Source organism: Papaver somniferum, chromosome 5 (assembly GCF_003573695.1).
Source record: "Papaver somniferum cultivar HN1 chromosome 5, ASM357369v1, whole genome shotgun sequence".
Taxonomy (NCBI): domain Eukaryota; kingdom Viridiplantae; phylum Streptophyta; class Magnoliopsida; order Ranunculales; family Papaveraceae; genus Papaver; species Papaver somniferum.
This window is the reverse complement of record NC_039362.1, coordinates 122,502,978-122,517,116: the sequence shown is the minus strand read 5'-3', so window position 1 is coordinate 122,517,116 and position 14,139 is coordinate 122,502,978. Positions and strand designations below refer to the sequence as shown.

Sequence of the window (14,139 nt, the reverse complement as noted above, 5' to 3'; positions counted from 1 at the left end):
AGTATGTCTCAGAAAAAAAATGAGGATGCCTCAAAACAGGTTTCATTTTTTGAGTCCAGAAAGATTGCGAAGAGTATGGGTAATGGGGAAATTATGTGATTTCTAGCTCTTATTTCTCGGGCCCAGTATGTTTTCAAACTTGTGAGTGCTAATTTCTGGTGTAGGGAAGGCGGAGGGAGGCATGGCCATGGAGGTGAAGAGGTGTCAAAAGTGTGATTTTTCCGTTGATTAACAGAAACTTACAGAAGACAATTAATAAGAGATTTTCCCAAGATGTCACAAAATTGCTAAGCGGAAATTTTAATCATGTCTTAGCCTTAAAACCATACAACTGCAGCAGGCAACATAAAAACCTGGAATCATCAACTAGCTAAAACCATATCTTAGCCTTTTAAACCATGTATGAAAACTGAACCAAAACTTGAGCAGAGTCATTCCCAAATTCCAACTGGGACAATTATGGTCATTCCCTTGACAGCTGCCATCAATTTTTACGACTCTTCTTTCTAGATTTTGATCTACTGCTATCAGGTGCCAGATATATCTTTGGTGGACCAGAAAAGCAAAAGGAAGTAGCAACAGCCTGTAGGTCAGGAGGAGATCCCACAAAGAACAAATTTCAGAATCAATATTAAAACTAACAGGAAGCACACAACAAATAAAGCTTTGATAAATAGTAAATACTAGATACTGTACCTGCAGGTCGAGTTTGTGAACGTTGAAGATTTCCTTCATAGAATGTGAATTATAGGCCAATATATACGATCTGTATGCTTCTTTTGCTGACATATTTAGATAATAGTTTTTGGCCACCACTCCCTCCTGCATAGTGACAATTTAATTCATTGACAATTCTTTACCTAAACTATTAAACAAAGACAGATTGACAAGTTTTAGTTCCCATCAAGAGAATATACCAATTGAGATTGCACTTTTGTTAGCTTCTTTTCATCAAATGCGTACTCTTTCAGCGGTACTTTTGCTGCCTGCAGATTAGAGGAAAACCCGTAAGAACTCGGGATTGATCAAAATAAAAGCTTTAACAAGTAAATGTAAGACAGTACTTTGGCTCAGCAAGAATCAAGAAAGACCTTTAGAAATTGTAAAAATTGCAACTCTTCTGGTATTAAGAAGAGAAGCGCATTTCCATTTGCATTTTCATCATGAGCTGTTCGACCAACCCTGTGGATGAACTCCTGAAGTAGTAGTAACACCATAAGCAAAGAATCCATCAGAATGAGTCATTTATAGAAGACGAAAAAGGGTAGAAAGAGATTGGTGCAGAAAGAAGTGCGCACCTTGGGCTCATCTGGAGGATCATACTGCACGATCCAGTCCTACAAGTGTGATAAACATACAACCGTAGAAGTGAGAAATTTTAATAGTAAGAATTTTCAATAGGTTGTCAAAGACGAATACATTAAAATTTTTGGCATTTTATGGTTTGATACAGACCACGATTAGTCTAAGTTAATCAAACATTCGCTTAAGCTAAAACCGGATTATTCATATTCGGATTAAGGTGTGATTAAGATTCTATCATGTACTCGAGTCTTTTTTGGTTATTGCTACATTAAGCTTAAAGTAGCATAATATGGCTTCATACAGTATCAGGTGTCTCTCCAACTCATGATGGACAGGTTGGAGAAGCACATGGCTAGGATGTTGAAGTAATGTTATTTTAAGCAACTCTCTAAAGATATTATCTCTTTTGGTATGCAACTATCATGTCGATTAAGTTGTAGGACGTGTTAATTCTAAGTCCTAAAACATTTTCAGCATTATTTTAAACTGCAATCATGTTTTAAGTCATAAACGAATCATATCAAGTGACGGAATTTCTAACCAAAGATTGTAACATACCACAGCAGGAATATCAAGCCCACGAGCAACATCTGTACATAATAAGATGCCTTTCTCTGCCTCGCAGAAATCAGAAAAGGTTGACGTACGCTTCTGCTGGTTTTGTTTTCCATGGATATCAAAGCAGTCCACATGAAGGTGCCTCAGAAGCTCCAAGTGATATTTTACAGAACAGCATGAAGAGAAGAAAACCATAACTTTCTTGGACAGATTTCTTTTCAAGAAGGAATACAACAGAATGAATCTCCTAGCACTTGGCACAACGCAGTAACCTAGCTGCAATCCTTCTACTGTGGACTGCATTCACAAAGTAAACTTATCAACTTTGTTCGCAGGAAAGGTTGGCAAACAAGCACAAATCATTTATATATAAATTTACCTCGGACATGCCATCATCCACATTAACATACACCGGGATGGACTTAAATAACAAGTGTGCAATATCTTCGACCTTCGTAGTCTGAGTGGCGGAAAACAGCGCTGTGTTTCTCACCTGAACATTAGAAATTTATACAATTAACTTGGACATAAATTGCAGACTTGCAATATCATGTTGATTAAAACATATAAAGAATTTAAGCTTAAGTTAGCAAGTAGTACGGAAATAAACGACATGCTCTCATACTTTACATAGATTTCAATCATCATACCAAAATAGTGATCTTTTCGCCATTTTTAATCTTTTTTATCTTTTCCTTTGGAAGAAGCTTTATAATCTGCTTCATTTGCTCCTCAAAGTTCTCTTCCAGCATTCGATTAGCTTCATCAACTATGAGGCACTGCGCATCGATGAAAATTGTAAGAAAAGTTACAGGTTTATTAAAACATTTACATAGCCGTACTAGCAAGAATTATGCCTTTGAATTAAGCAGAGCAAAATATTCCGCCATTTACATACATCACAATAGAAAAATACTATTATACGCTCTAGAGGTTAACGCCGAATTTAGGAGTGTGAAGAGGTGTTCGATGGGGCGGTAGATACCAATTTTACTAATATGTATCTTGAAGTAAAAGTAAGAAGACAATCACACATAGACAAAGGCTAATACCAAGCACATGTATCAAGTGTTGTGGATTGGTAGGATAGGCTCAATTCAACAAAAAAAAAAAAGAGAGAGAGAGAGAGAGGAAATACGAAGATCGTTTACCTTCAAATTTTTATAAATAAATCCCTTGGTATTCTGAAGATGATCAAGAAGTCTGCCAGGGGTAGCAATTAACAGATTTACTCCTTTCACAAGGCGTTCTGCTTCTCCTCTTCGAGCTGCACCATCCATAACCAGCCCAAGAGTCTGAGTGTGGTACTTGAGAAGGTCCTTAGCCGCAGCATGTGTCTGGTTCATTTAAAATGAAGGATCAGAGATCAGAACAAGAAAGGGAAATGTTCCAGAAGTTTACTACAATTACAGTTTAGTCCTAAACATGCAGATGTGAGCTAAATGATTGACTTCACACACCGAAAACAAATACAAGTGTGAACTATGTTTTACACCCAGGCATTACAATTTTACTGATATATGTGTAGTAATTTACTATTATATAATGCATTTGAATAGTTACATTGAGAGTAGTATCACAACCAAATTGTACAAACTACAAATCTGAAAACACATGGATGGACATGAGTAGAACAGGACAAGTGTACCTGCATAGCAAGTTCTCTGATCGGGCAAATGACAACCACCCCAGTTCCATTATGCGAACTGAACTTTTTCTTGTACAACAATTCAACGGCTGGTATCAATAAAGCTAGGGTCTTCCCAGAACCCGTCCCTGCAATTCCAAGAACATTCTTTCGTTTCAGAAGTTGTGGAATAGCTCTAGCTTGAACCTGCAATTTTAATCAAGATACATTAGTTCGTCCTCCACAGAGGTTTACATACATTAACAAATAATGTCCTTGCATTCCATATCCCATATTAGTCCAAATGTATCCCATAAAACAGTTTACATAACATTAAAAAAAATGCTATACGCATTCATTAGAATTCCGATTAAAAACATTCAACCAAGCCTACATAAAATCGAGCGACTACTGATGCTAAACAAACACTTCTTTGATGAACTACATTCGCACAAACTCCTTTCCAAAGATGAGAGATACGCTAAATAGACACCAATTGCCTATTAAGTAACATAACTTTAGAACACATGTAAATAATCACCATATGAATGTAAGGATAACTAGGGTTTCTGGCCATATAGAGTAAATCCAAATTGGGAAATTAAGTTTACTCTTCATTAAAAAAACAGTGTTTCTCTCAGAATTTAAATCAAAAGTTTACCCGAGTCATATTTTCAAAACCAATATCTCTAACAGCATTCATGGTAGGTTCAGAGAGGCCTAAATCAGAGAAAGCAACATCCGCCTCTTCTTCTTCTTCTTCTTCCTCTACCTCTTCCTCTTCATCTCCATCCTCGTCTTCTTCGTCGTCTTCATCTGTATCCTCTTCTTCTTCGTCTCCATCTTCTTCTTGTTCTTCAATTCTATCAATAAGATCTTCTTCTTCCTCCTCCTCCTCCTCACTTTCTGAGACTGGTATTTCTACTTGTTTCTTACTTTCCTTCTTCTTCCTATCTCTCTTCCTCTTCTGATTCATTATAACCCCTTCATTTTCATGGTTAATCTCTTCGTCTGAACTATCCATGGCGATTTAACTTTTGGTATCGGCTAGGGCTAGCAGAGAGATCAGTCACGAAAGAGAATTAAGAGAGAGAAAACGAGAGAGAGGAGTGAGGGTTTTTCTAAGGTTTTTATTCAAGTCCTAATTTTACCCCGCCGCGGTATTTGGGTAGAAAAATATTTCATGTTACGTTAAACCCTGCCCAAGATTTGCCCTGTATTTCCATCCTAAAGCCGCATATTTAGTAGTTCTAGGATTTTTTGCCTTTTTTTTTTTTATAAATAGCTTGTGTTTTGGCTAAAAGCCATCAAAGTTGGGTTCGAGCATAACTAGTCTCGACTCTGCTGAACAGATCAAGTATCCGACCTGCAATCCCCATAACAAGTCTACCACGGTTTACCTGCTCTATGAGCAAAGGGGGATGGGTATTACCACCGTAATTGACAGTGGAACTCCAAGGGTATTCTTTTATTTTGTTGGATCTTTTTGTGTAATTTTTAGTCTTGTGTGTAATAAGATAATCACACCAGCTTTAAGTATCAAAATGGTTAAGCATATGGATCATGTCCGAGCACATTTACATGTGAATTCCTGTTGGGAAGTAGGCATAATCGCCTCAACTACTTAATAGCAAATGGTTTATACACCAGCAAAATGTAATGTGAAACAGCAATGACTCCCTATAAGCATTTCAACTAACAAGTGCATACTGTGTTCAGTTATCATGAAAACAACAATGGGGTTGAAGTCTGGACTAATCTCAATTGTGTCAAATTGGCTGTTGAGCTTGGAAATCAGAATCTAGAGGTGGAGTGGGGTTCCTAATTTGCAATTTACATGTTTGAAAGTCTTGTTTTCAACCATCAGTTTAGGGAAGCCAAACTGCATAGCTGACTGCTAACGAAGGCTTTTGCTGCTGATGCTATAGACGGGGATCTGGATTGGCTCTCCACCAGATTTAATTAGCAGTATGAGTGACAATTCCATGGAAAGATCTTTCCACATTCAACTTATATTCTAATGAGACACGGTGCACTTAATGACAAAATCAGATAAAAGTTGAATAAGGTTACACCCTTCCTACATCTCAGTTACTAGATAATATAAGAAGACCATAGAATGGAAGTTAACAGTCAATTGCATAATAGCAAATTAAGTGAACTTGAATGTCTGAATTCCAAAGGGCATGTAAAATAAAACTGAGAAAATTTGTCGACTACAAACTATTCAAAGAAGCCTCAGCAATAGGCCACAAACAAATATATACAAGATAAACAGACCAAATGCAATGGAAGAGGCTGTCAACGGTGTATCCGCATTGTACAGATAATCTACCTGATGGTGACAAATTTGTTGGTACCATGCTTTGCCCAGTGAGTCCTCAAATCAATTGGACTGGAAAGATTGTAACCTTCCGTCGCCAATTTCTCCAAAACCTTTTTAAAAGCTCCTTGACTCATTTTCCTTCCAGCTATCCTTGCTCCTCTTCTTTTGTTGCTCATCGGCAACGGGTACATAGAAATACTAGTTGTACAACAAGCTGATTGCCACCCACCACAGCCCCATCGATAACATTGTTGAGGAGCTCCAGTGCATGAGCAAACAGGGATAGGTATTACCGAGAGATCGATATCGATCCCATTTATATTAACTCCCATACTCTTCCTAGCAGGCCTTGATGCTCTTTGAGTTGGAATACCATCTTCATCTTTGGGCACCACTCTCTTAGGCTTTTTAGGTTTAGGTGACTTTTGTGCTCTGCCCCCAGGTCTTTTCTTCAGCGGTCCATTGACATTGATTGGAGGTTCTTCCATAGTAACCATTCTTTCTACTTTCAATGCCTCAGGCTGCTGAGGTATAATCTGCAATCCATGACTTCCAGAAGCTTCGGACAGACCACCGTAAGAGTTAATATGGTTCATATGGTTTAAATGGTTTCCATTCATATTAACTTTGACATCCTGCCTCTGATTAAGCCAAAAATCCACCGAAGAAGTATTAAGATGTGGCAGATGTGTCTCTGGCATCCCCATGTCGACGACTCTATGAGGATGATACACTCCGCCATTGTTCATATTATTATTAACCATAACTTGATGATTCCTTCCTATTCCTCCACCATGTTGGTTATTAAACAATGGCTTAGTATCTCTCTCAGTAGGTGAGCTAAGGTTCAAACCAGAGTGACCTCGGTGTGGTGGTTCATAATAACCATGCCAATTTCTCAGATTGTCCATGATTCAATCAAAATTTCACCACTCCTTCTTCTTATACTTACTTATATCGTAACCGCATAAACAACAACACTAGGCCATTTCTACAAAAAAATGAGACAACATACAAATCATAAAGATATACACACAGATCTACATTTTACTTCACATCAAAAAATCATTTGGAAAAATAAAAAAAAAAAAAAAAACTAGATTCAACTTTAACAAGAAGGGGATCTGTAGCAACAGCAGCTAAAAAAAATCCAAAAAAATCATCTGCATTCTAGAAGTGAAGTGATTTACTTAGATCTCTAACAGGTAAGAGAAATCCAGACTAAATCTGAGAAATCCAAGTCATTTAGAGATTTAGGGTTCACATATGAAGCAAAAAAAACACAAATAAATAGGATTGACAGATTTGGAAGAGAGATAAATTGAAAATACATGGAGAGAGAGGAGTGAAAATAAAAGAGAGATACAGAGAGAGGAGAGAGAATACTTACTCTGTAGAAAGAGAGCTTAGGGTTCCTTCTTCGGACTTGTTTTTGTTCCTTTTTGGAGAGAGAGAGACGGTGAGAGAGAAAGATAGATAGATGGATGATAGAGAAGAAAGTTTTAGATTTAGATTTGAGAATTTGAGAGAGAGGAGAGAGAAATGAGACTATATAGGGCAAATTTAATGAATATATATATATATATTTTTTCAACTAACCCTAGATGTGAAATGCGGTAAATGCCCCCCACAGAATAACTAAATTGTTTTTAATTTTTTTCTTTAAACGAAATTATTTCTTTAATATATTAGGAATTAAGGGTAACTAAGAAAAAACTAACATAATTCACATGTTTCCATAGCTAAAAAACCGTATATGTTAGTTTCAATGTAGTTTCAGCAGTATCCTACTAATTCGGTAACTGGGGATTTTGCAGTGGCCGGTCAGTTAAAGACTTTTTCAATGGATATATGCAGTTCAGTTCAGTTCAGTTCAGCTTGTACTTCGACTAAAATGTTTTCTTGTCTCTAGTCAAGTGTGTGAGATGAACACTTTTAGACATGAAAGTTTAGTTTTGTTAGTTTGTAAGTTGTAAAACATTGCTATCCTCTTACTTACAAATTCACCTTTGAAAGATAGATTTACATTTAACAGATAGATTTTTTGTCAACAAATTCACATTTGAGCTGGTCAAATCAAAATAGAGACTGGGGAATGAGGATGTTTTCTTGTTTTTCCTTTTTCTATTGCAAAAGAGAGATATTCTTCGGATCAAAAGTTGAAATAGGAGGAAGGTCGTGGAGCTGGGGATTAGTTTTACATGGGGAAGTTACATTTGCAGACTTTTTTTTTGTTGCTGGAAACACTCAGCTGCCAAGGCAGACTGATTACAAAGAGGAGGAGAATGCAATGGTTTGACTCTAGCATAGCTAGCGAGATTATGGGCAACAGCATTCCCATTTCGCTTTGATAAGTTTGAATTGGATGGAGGAGAAACCCTTGGACAACCTTAAGATTTCATGGGTCTGATCTTCCAGGGGGAAGTTAGATTAGTCGAATTGAGCAGATTCACAAGAGTTTGCGGGTCACCTTCAATGACTCGTATTTCTACTCCAATCTTCTTAGCAAAAATAACAAGCTGCAGAAAGCCATGAGCTTTGGCGCAAAGAGGAGCTGTGCAAAAATTAACTACGAAATTTTTAAGGTCAGAAAATTTGACAAGATATAGAAACACTGATTCATTTTATCTCTTTCAACATGCATATGAACATTCAATTAACTTGTCTAGAGATTGTACTTTCATTTAAAATGGTTCCTTCTGCACTCATTCCACTAACAGGATATACAACTCCAGTGGGCAATGTAATTTGTTAAATAAACTGGATAATGGCTTGCTAATGACAGGACAATTCAATTTCCCTTCTCAAAAATAAAAACTGCGCCATGTTTACTTGGCCAACATCATCTTGACAAACTCCTCGTAGTTGACCTGGCCATCTCCATCAACATCTGCTTCACGAATCATCTCATCCACTTCCTCATCAGTCAACTTCTCTCCCAGATTTGTCATAACATGTCGCAACTGCTCCATTGTAATTCACACCAACAAAGATGTGTAGAAACAGAGAAGAAATATAAGGCAAGGAAAGAAAAAAGATATAAACATCATAGGTGATATAACCAGAAGATGCATTCCCTCATAGTAATTGGTACTTTTCTTAGAGGCAGAAAAAATGAGATGAACTTTCGAGGTGCATTTAGTCCTTACTATAAGCACATGAACAGAATAAGAAACAAAAAGAAAACAGCCTTACCTCAGCAGCAGAAATGAAACCATTTTGATCCTTGTCAAAGACCTTAAAAGCCTCCTTCAGTTCCTCCTCAGAATCAGTATCCTTCAAGGTTAAATAAAAAAAAAATTAGGAAGTTCCTATATAAATGCACAAGTGAACAAGAAAAGAAGCCACTTGATTTGATTCGAAAACTGCCTAGTGACTATGTACCCCCTTTACTGGGGTCTAAGACTCTAATACTGGTGCACCTACTTTCTACCCACAGATAGCACCAATGTGTCCCACTCGTATGACGCATACTATTGTTGTCTTACAACAAGTTGGTTTTATACGAACATGAAAGAGCAAAAATTCCTATTTTTATGAGGTAAAATAAAAAACACTGATGCATCAGAAATCTAGCATTCACAACTACAAATTTACCCACCGAATTAAAGCAACATTGTCACTTAAATTACGAGGTTCTGGTCAAGATAAGGCCTATCCCTTATACAAAAACAGACTATCAAGGTGTGACTCGACCAGAAGATTTTAAATCAACAGTGAATATGCTCGTGCACTTTAAATTATTCTACATCAGCAAAGTCATGTTACGCACTTTGCAGGCATGCACACATGGCTACATGCCCACAACTGAAGCTAATTCAGTGTAACAAAATACAGCAGGAAAATACAATGCAACAGAATCTCATTCGTTTTACACCCAAGCAATAATAACATGAGCAGAGAATACAGGCCAGATTCTGGTATTTAAAATTTTGATTGGGATTAGATGTTAATTTGACACCTCTCAGTTGACTTTTGATCCATTTACTAGCTACAAATGTGCATACTGCTCACCAAATATTATTTTGTGCAAGAACAGATTCTTTAGAAATTATAATTTTGAAATAAGTAAGCACGACGAGAAAGAACGAGGTAATGCAAGAACGCATAAGATGAAGTAGCCTCAAAAAAGACGTGTCATTTGATGTACAACTTTAGAATCCGAACAATAAGATTCTGATAAAAGGAGCATGACAATTTCAACTCCTAGGATGATAGGGGGGACCATATTCAAACTACAAAATCCTGATCAACTTGAACTAAGGCTAAGCACTTAAAGAGTAAGAACAAGATTCATGAAGTCATTAAGCATGCAAACACATAGAGGATTAGAACATAACTCACTTTCATCTTTCGTGCCATCAAATCCAAGAACTCCGGGAAATCAATAGTTCCATTTTGGTCAGCATCAACCTCGTTGATCATGTCCTGAAGTTCAGCTTCAGTTGGATTCTGTCCCAGAGACCTCATTACAGTTCCCAACTCTTTAGTAGTGATACAGCCTACATAGTGATACCACACCAGTGAGACAATCATGTCATTTCTTTTAGTACAACATAACTGTTATGTAAGATCAATAATTTTCAATACTAAGAACCGTAGATAGAAATAAATCACAAAGCACAAACTTCACTAACATTAAAGAACGACATGCTCATTAGACAACTACAAAATGTTTTTTCTGAGCAATCTGTTAGAGTCACAAACCATTAACAGTCCAATAGCAAGCATTCTAAGTGTGGGGAGACTGGAGGTGCTATGATAATCGTACTGGCCAAGGATCTAACACAGCTAATTGAAGAAGAGAACCACACATGCAGGTTAAACACTGAAACTCCCAGCACCTCCCTGAGAAAAAAACAACAACTAAGCACATAATTAACACTAACAACATCCCATTCCTTGAGGAAACTCCCTAAATGAGTGAAACTAGTGCAGGACTAGCAGTATACGAATCAATTCTAAGAAACATAGACGTAATCATAGTTTATCGAAATCATCGACTCAAACTTAAAAGGAGATATCTGCTTATGATCACAGTTTATATGAGTAATTATAAACCGAATCTATTGATAATCATAGCTAAAATGAATTTGTTCATCGATCCAAAATGAATTTGTTCATCGATCCATCAGATTATACAGATGCTTTTACTTTGACTTGACCTATTCTAAAGATGATGCTAAGCTACATAGAGTCATAGACCATTTTCTAGGTCATCTGGACCCAATTCCAAGGACTCTTAGTTACCCAGTTTTTATAACCCTGATTTACCACCATCCACCAGTGAACAGATCCTAGTACAAAAATTACTAGAGTGTAAGTAATGATGATGTTAAAGATTTTTTTTAGACTATGAAATGAAAGGAGTAAAAGTAAAGAAATGATACCATCTCCATCTTTATCAAATAAGCTAAAAGCTTCCTTGAATTCTGAGATCTGATCTTCTGTTAACTGATCAGCCATTTTTCTCTTTGCTTGACTTCGTGAGACCTGAACTGATCGACTAATAAAACCCAAACAAAAAATAGAGAGAGGGAGATACTTGTGAGGAAGTAAAGACTAAAGACCGAGCGACTATTAGTAGTAGACTGACTGACTAGTAGCAGCCAGTACTACCAGCAGCATACCCGGCCGGGCTCTAGGTACGCACAGAATTCTTAAAAAGTAAGAACCTGTTTGGTAACAGAGAAAACAGAAAAACGTAACGAAAACGCGTTTGGTAGCTGTGTTTTTTTAATGCTTTGTACCTATTTTTGTTTTGGAAAACAGAGAAAACGAAAACATTTGTTTATCGTTTTCATTTTTTCTTTCTTTTTTCTTCGAAAATGAACAGAGTAAAAACAAAGGATTTCTCTAATGCTACGATAGATCAAGTGTGACTGTTGGATAGATTTTTGGGCATCATCTACAGTTTTCCAATACTGCGGTGGGGATCAATATTGCTGGTGTTTTGGGTCATGAATCGAGTTATAGTCCAGCCGGGAAAACAACCGAGATGTGAGATTTTGCTGATGGTACGGTGATTAATGGTTGTGTTTTCGAATGCGTAAGATTTTATATATGATTGGAAATGTTGGATACTTACCCAATACGATTGTGCAGGCGGAAATGTAGCGACATAAGCGGTAAAAGGCAACAGTAAAATGGCATTTCTTCACCGATACCCATAACCTATTTGATAAAATCCCTAAAAGAAAAAAAAAATGATTTCTTGTTGTTTTCTTTGCATATCTTTACAGATTTTGATTGTTGAATTTAAGAAGGTCTTCGATTAATGCTTTCCACAAGAAAAATTGTATTTTTGATGAACACATCAGTGTCCATAAAAACTTAGTTGATGGTAAAGGAGTTCGATGCAATTGATTGAAGGTGCTAGTCAGACATTTGCATCTATAAGCTGAGATGAACTGCCAGGACGATATTTGTTTATCTATTGTCTATTCGGCTTGATTGATAACTTTTACTTCAAGAATCTTTAGTTTTGATTGTGGCTTGAAATAGTGTTCAATCCCCGCTTTTAAGTATTTAGTGCCAATAATGTTAAAAAGATATTACTAATATTTCCTCGTTCACCAGAATTTTTGGTGTTAACAAAATTTTAAAGTCAGGTAAGTAGTATCATAACCATATATAAATATACCACTCGAAATTTTCTAAACACGATCTTTTTTAATTGAAAAACTACTTGTTAACTTTATTACCCACATAAATAAATAAAAAATACTTGTTTCGTGAAGAAACCTCATGTCTACGACTTTACAGTAGCAAGAAATCCAAATTTTATTAATATTGCTCCATGGACAAAAATATATATCAAAATACAAATCATGCAAATTAATTTAATACTCGTCATCGTTGTTCAATTTTATCCACATACTCTATATTTTTTATGACATAAATTTTTTAAGAGGTTACAAAATTATGATATCTGGCAAAGAGAAGGAAAACTTAACTAACGCTCGATATTTTTTTTACGCTCCCTGACAAGCATATAGATGATATCAGCAACTTAATTATCTTACCAAATTAAAATAACAAATTGTTAATTATCATCTCGACTTACCAAATTAAAATAACAAATTGAAAAACTTGACTGAAGATATTTTACTTCTAGTGTTTTTGTTATACCGGAAAATCAATGGAACTACGTATAAATTGACTAACAACCTTTACATCAGCTTCTATCTGAATTTTATCCAAAACAAAATCTCACTACACTTAGTCAACCGTTAATCTGTAAAAAAGATCTTTCTTTAAATGTCATTGAGTACTAAAGTCTTTGACTTTGCTACGATAGTGTTAGAGCATAGCTCGGTCGACCTCGCATGCGTTGCTATCTCAAGCATGTTTGTCAGTGTTAGTGATCAAAACTATAAGTCTTGATTTCTAGCCTACATAGCTAAGTCTCGGATTAGGATAGAAAAGTGTAGTTGAGCTCAAGGACTTCATGGCGATTCATCATATAACGACGAAGATCTACTCAAGGAACCGTGGAACTTCATCAACAAAAAGGTATGTGGAGACTTGAACTTATTTATCACTCAAAAGTCTATCTCTTCTATCTCCTACTTCTTATGCGACAAAAGTCGTACGCTATATAGACCGGATCATACACATTTGATATTTTGAGCCGAGTATATCTCGCCTATCTATATCTCGAAATCATGTGTTGGTAAAGCGTTTCGCTTTGACCAAGTTTATCTTCACCTAGTGACGAAAGTCATGAAAAGTTTCAATTACTTTGAGAATTGCTCTGACGCGAAACGGTCTGTGAATAACGGCTATATAACGTCCTCTGAGAATGTCTCAATGATTGGAATGAGAGTTTAGATTACATAACCATGTATTACTTAATCCGAAGTTTTCGAACTTTGTTGATTGAGATAAACCGGAGGAATTGGCTTTTCCAAGTCCGCCAACTGATGGAAGTTCTTGTACCGAGAATTTTTGTTGGGATTTTCCAAAAACTCGTTTGCGTGTAAGTCCGCGAACTCAGTCCACGAACTGGCGAAAGTCTCTTTGCCGAGATTTTCTGCTGAGTTTGGAAAACTCCACCGGTTGTCTTAAGTCCGCGAACTTGTTTGTGAGCTTAAGTGGTTATGATCTAAAGATGTGCTCTGAACATGAAACTTAAATTACTAAGGAATGCTTTATGCAAAAAGTGGCTACAAAGATCATGATCCGATTCAATCGAATCGAATCATCTTTGTTTCAATTGTGTCTTGTGTAGTTACATAAGATCTCATAGCAATTGAACAACTCTTTAACTAGTTCATTTGAGTCAATTGAACTAGTTATGGTGAAGAAGAACAAGGTTAAT

At 36.4% G+C, this 14,139-nt stretch overlaps 3 protein-coding genes across 4 annotated transcripts; all 3 read right to left on the bottom strand.

Moving 5' to 3' along the window:
* Positions 1 to 200: 200 nt before the first annotated feature.
* LOC113282553 (DEAD-box ATP-dependent RNA helicase 27-like) lies at positions 201 to 4,605 on the bottom strand. The gene is made up of 11 exons (XM_026531585.1): positions 4,152 to 4,605; positions 3,512 to 3,697; positions 3,015 to 3,200; positions 2,514 to 2,642; positions 2,243 to 2,356; positions 1,864 to 2,160; positions 1,299 to 1,337; positions 1,092 to 1,196; positions 918 to 986; positions 697 to 822; positions 201 to 583 (listed from the first exon to the last, which is right to left on the bottom strand). Exons 1-11 carry the CDS (start codon positions 4,512 to 4,514, stop codon positions 485 to 487), a joined length of 1,713 nt encoding a protein of 570 aa, XP_026387370.1. The 5' UTR covers positions 4,515 to 4,605; the 3' UTR covers positions 201 to 484.
* A 1,005-nt stretch (positions 4,606 to 5,610) lies between these two features.
* On the bottom strand, positions 5,611 to 7,344 carry LOC113282554 (protein BASIC PENTACYSTEINE2-like). The gene is made up of 2 exons (XM_026531586.1): positions 7,207 to 7,344; positions 5,611 to 6,807 (listed from the first exon to the last, which is right to left on the bottom strand). The coding sequence occupies exon 2, from the start codon at positions 6,725 to 6,727 to the stop codon at positions 5,822 to 5,824; it is 906 nt and encodes a 301-aa protein (XP_026387371.1). The 5' UTR covers positions 6,728 to 6,807; positions 7,207 to 7,344; the 3' UTR covers positions 5,611 to 5,821.
* Positions 7,345 to 8,420: 1,076 nt separating this feature from the next.
* On the bottom strand, positions 8,421 to 11,439 carry LOC113282555 (calmodulin-like). Of its 2 annotated transcripts, none has more exons than XM_026531587.1 (4): positions 11,207 to 11,439; positions 10,161 to 10,318; positions 9,012 to 9,092; positions 8,421 to 8,779 (listed from the first exon to the last, which is right to left on the bottom strand). In XM_026531587.1, the coding sequence occupies exons 1-4, from the start codon at positions 11,280 to 11,282 to the stop codon at positions 8,645 to 8,647; spliced, it is 450 nt and encodes a 149-aa protein (XP_026387372.1). In that variant the 5' UTR covers positions 11,283 to 11,439; the 3' UTR covers positions 8,421 to 8,644. The 2 variants fall into 2 exon arrangements, with proteins under 2 accessions (XP_026387372.1, XP_026387373.1); XM_026531588.1 differs by lacking the exon at positions 11,207 to 11,439 and adding an exon at positions 10,524 to 10,860.
* Between the last annotated feature and the right edge of the window lie 2,700 nt (positions 11,440 to 14,139).

What these genes read in the sequence shown, in the direction of transcription:
- LOC113282554 (XM_026531586.1), bottom strand. Translation starts at nt 6,727, where the DNA reads ATGGACAATCTGAGAAATTGGCATGGTTATTATGAACCACCACACCGA.
- LOC113282555 (XM_026531587.1), bottom strand. Translation starts at nt 11,282, where the DNA reads ATGGCTGATCAGTTAACAGAAGATCAGATCTCAGAATTCAAGGAAGCT. An exon ending in ATTTGATAAAGATGGAGATG is followed by an intron (nt 10,319 to 11,206) that starts GTATCATTTCTT and finishes ATCACTATGTAG; the next exon opens with GCTGTATCACTACTAAAGAG. An exon ending in TGATGGCACGAAAGATGAAA is followed by an intron (nt 9,093 to 10,160) that starts GTGAGTTATGTT and finishes TTAACCTTGAAG; the next exon opens with GATACTGATTCTGAGGAGGA.
- LOC113282553 (XM_026531585.1), bottom strand. Translation starts at nt 4,514, where the DNA reads ATGGATAGTTCAGACGAAGAGATTAACCATGAAAATGAAGGGGTTATA. An exon ending in GGCTTGATATTCCTGCTGTG is followed by an intron (nt 1,338 to 1,863) that starts GTATGTTACAAT and finishes TCACACTTGTAG; the next exon opens with GACTGGATCGTGCAGTATGA. An exon ending in CAAAAGTGCAATCTCAATTG is followed by an intron (nt 823 to 917) that starts GTATATTCTCTT and finishes GTCACTATGCAG; the next exon opens with GAGGGAGTGGTGGCCAAAAA.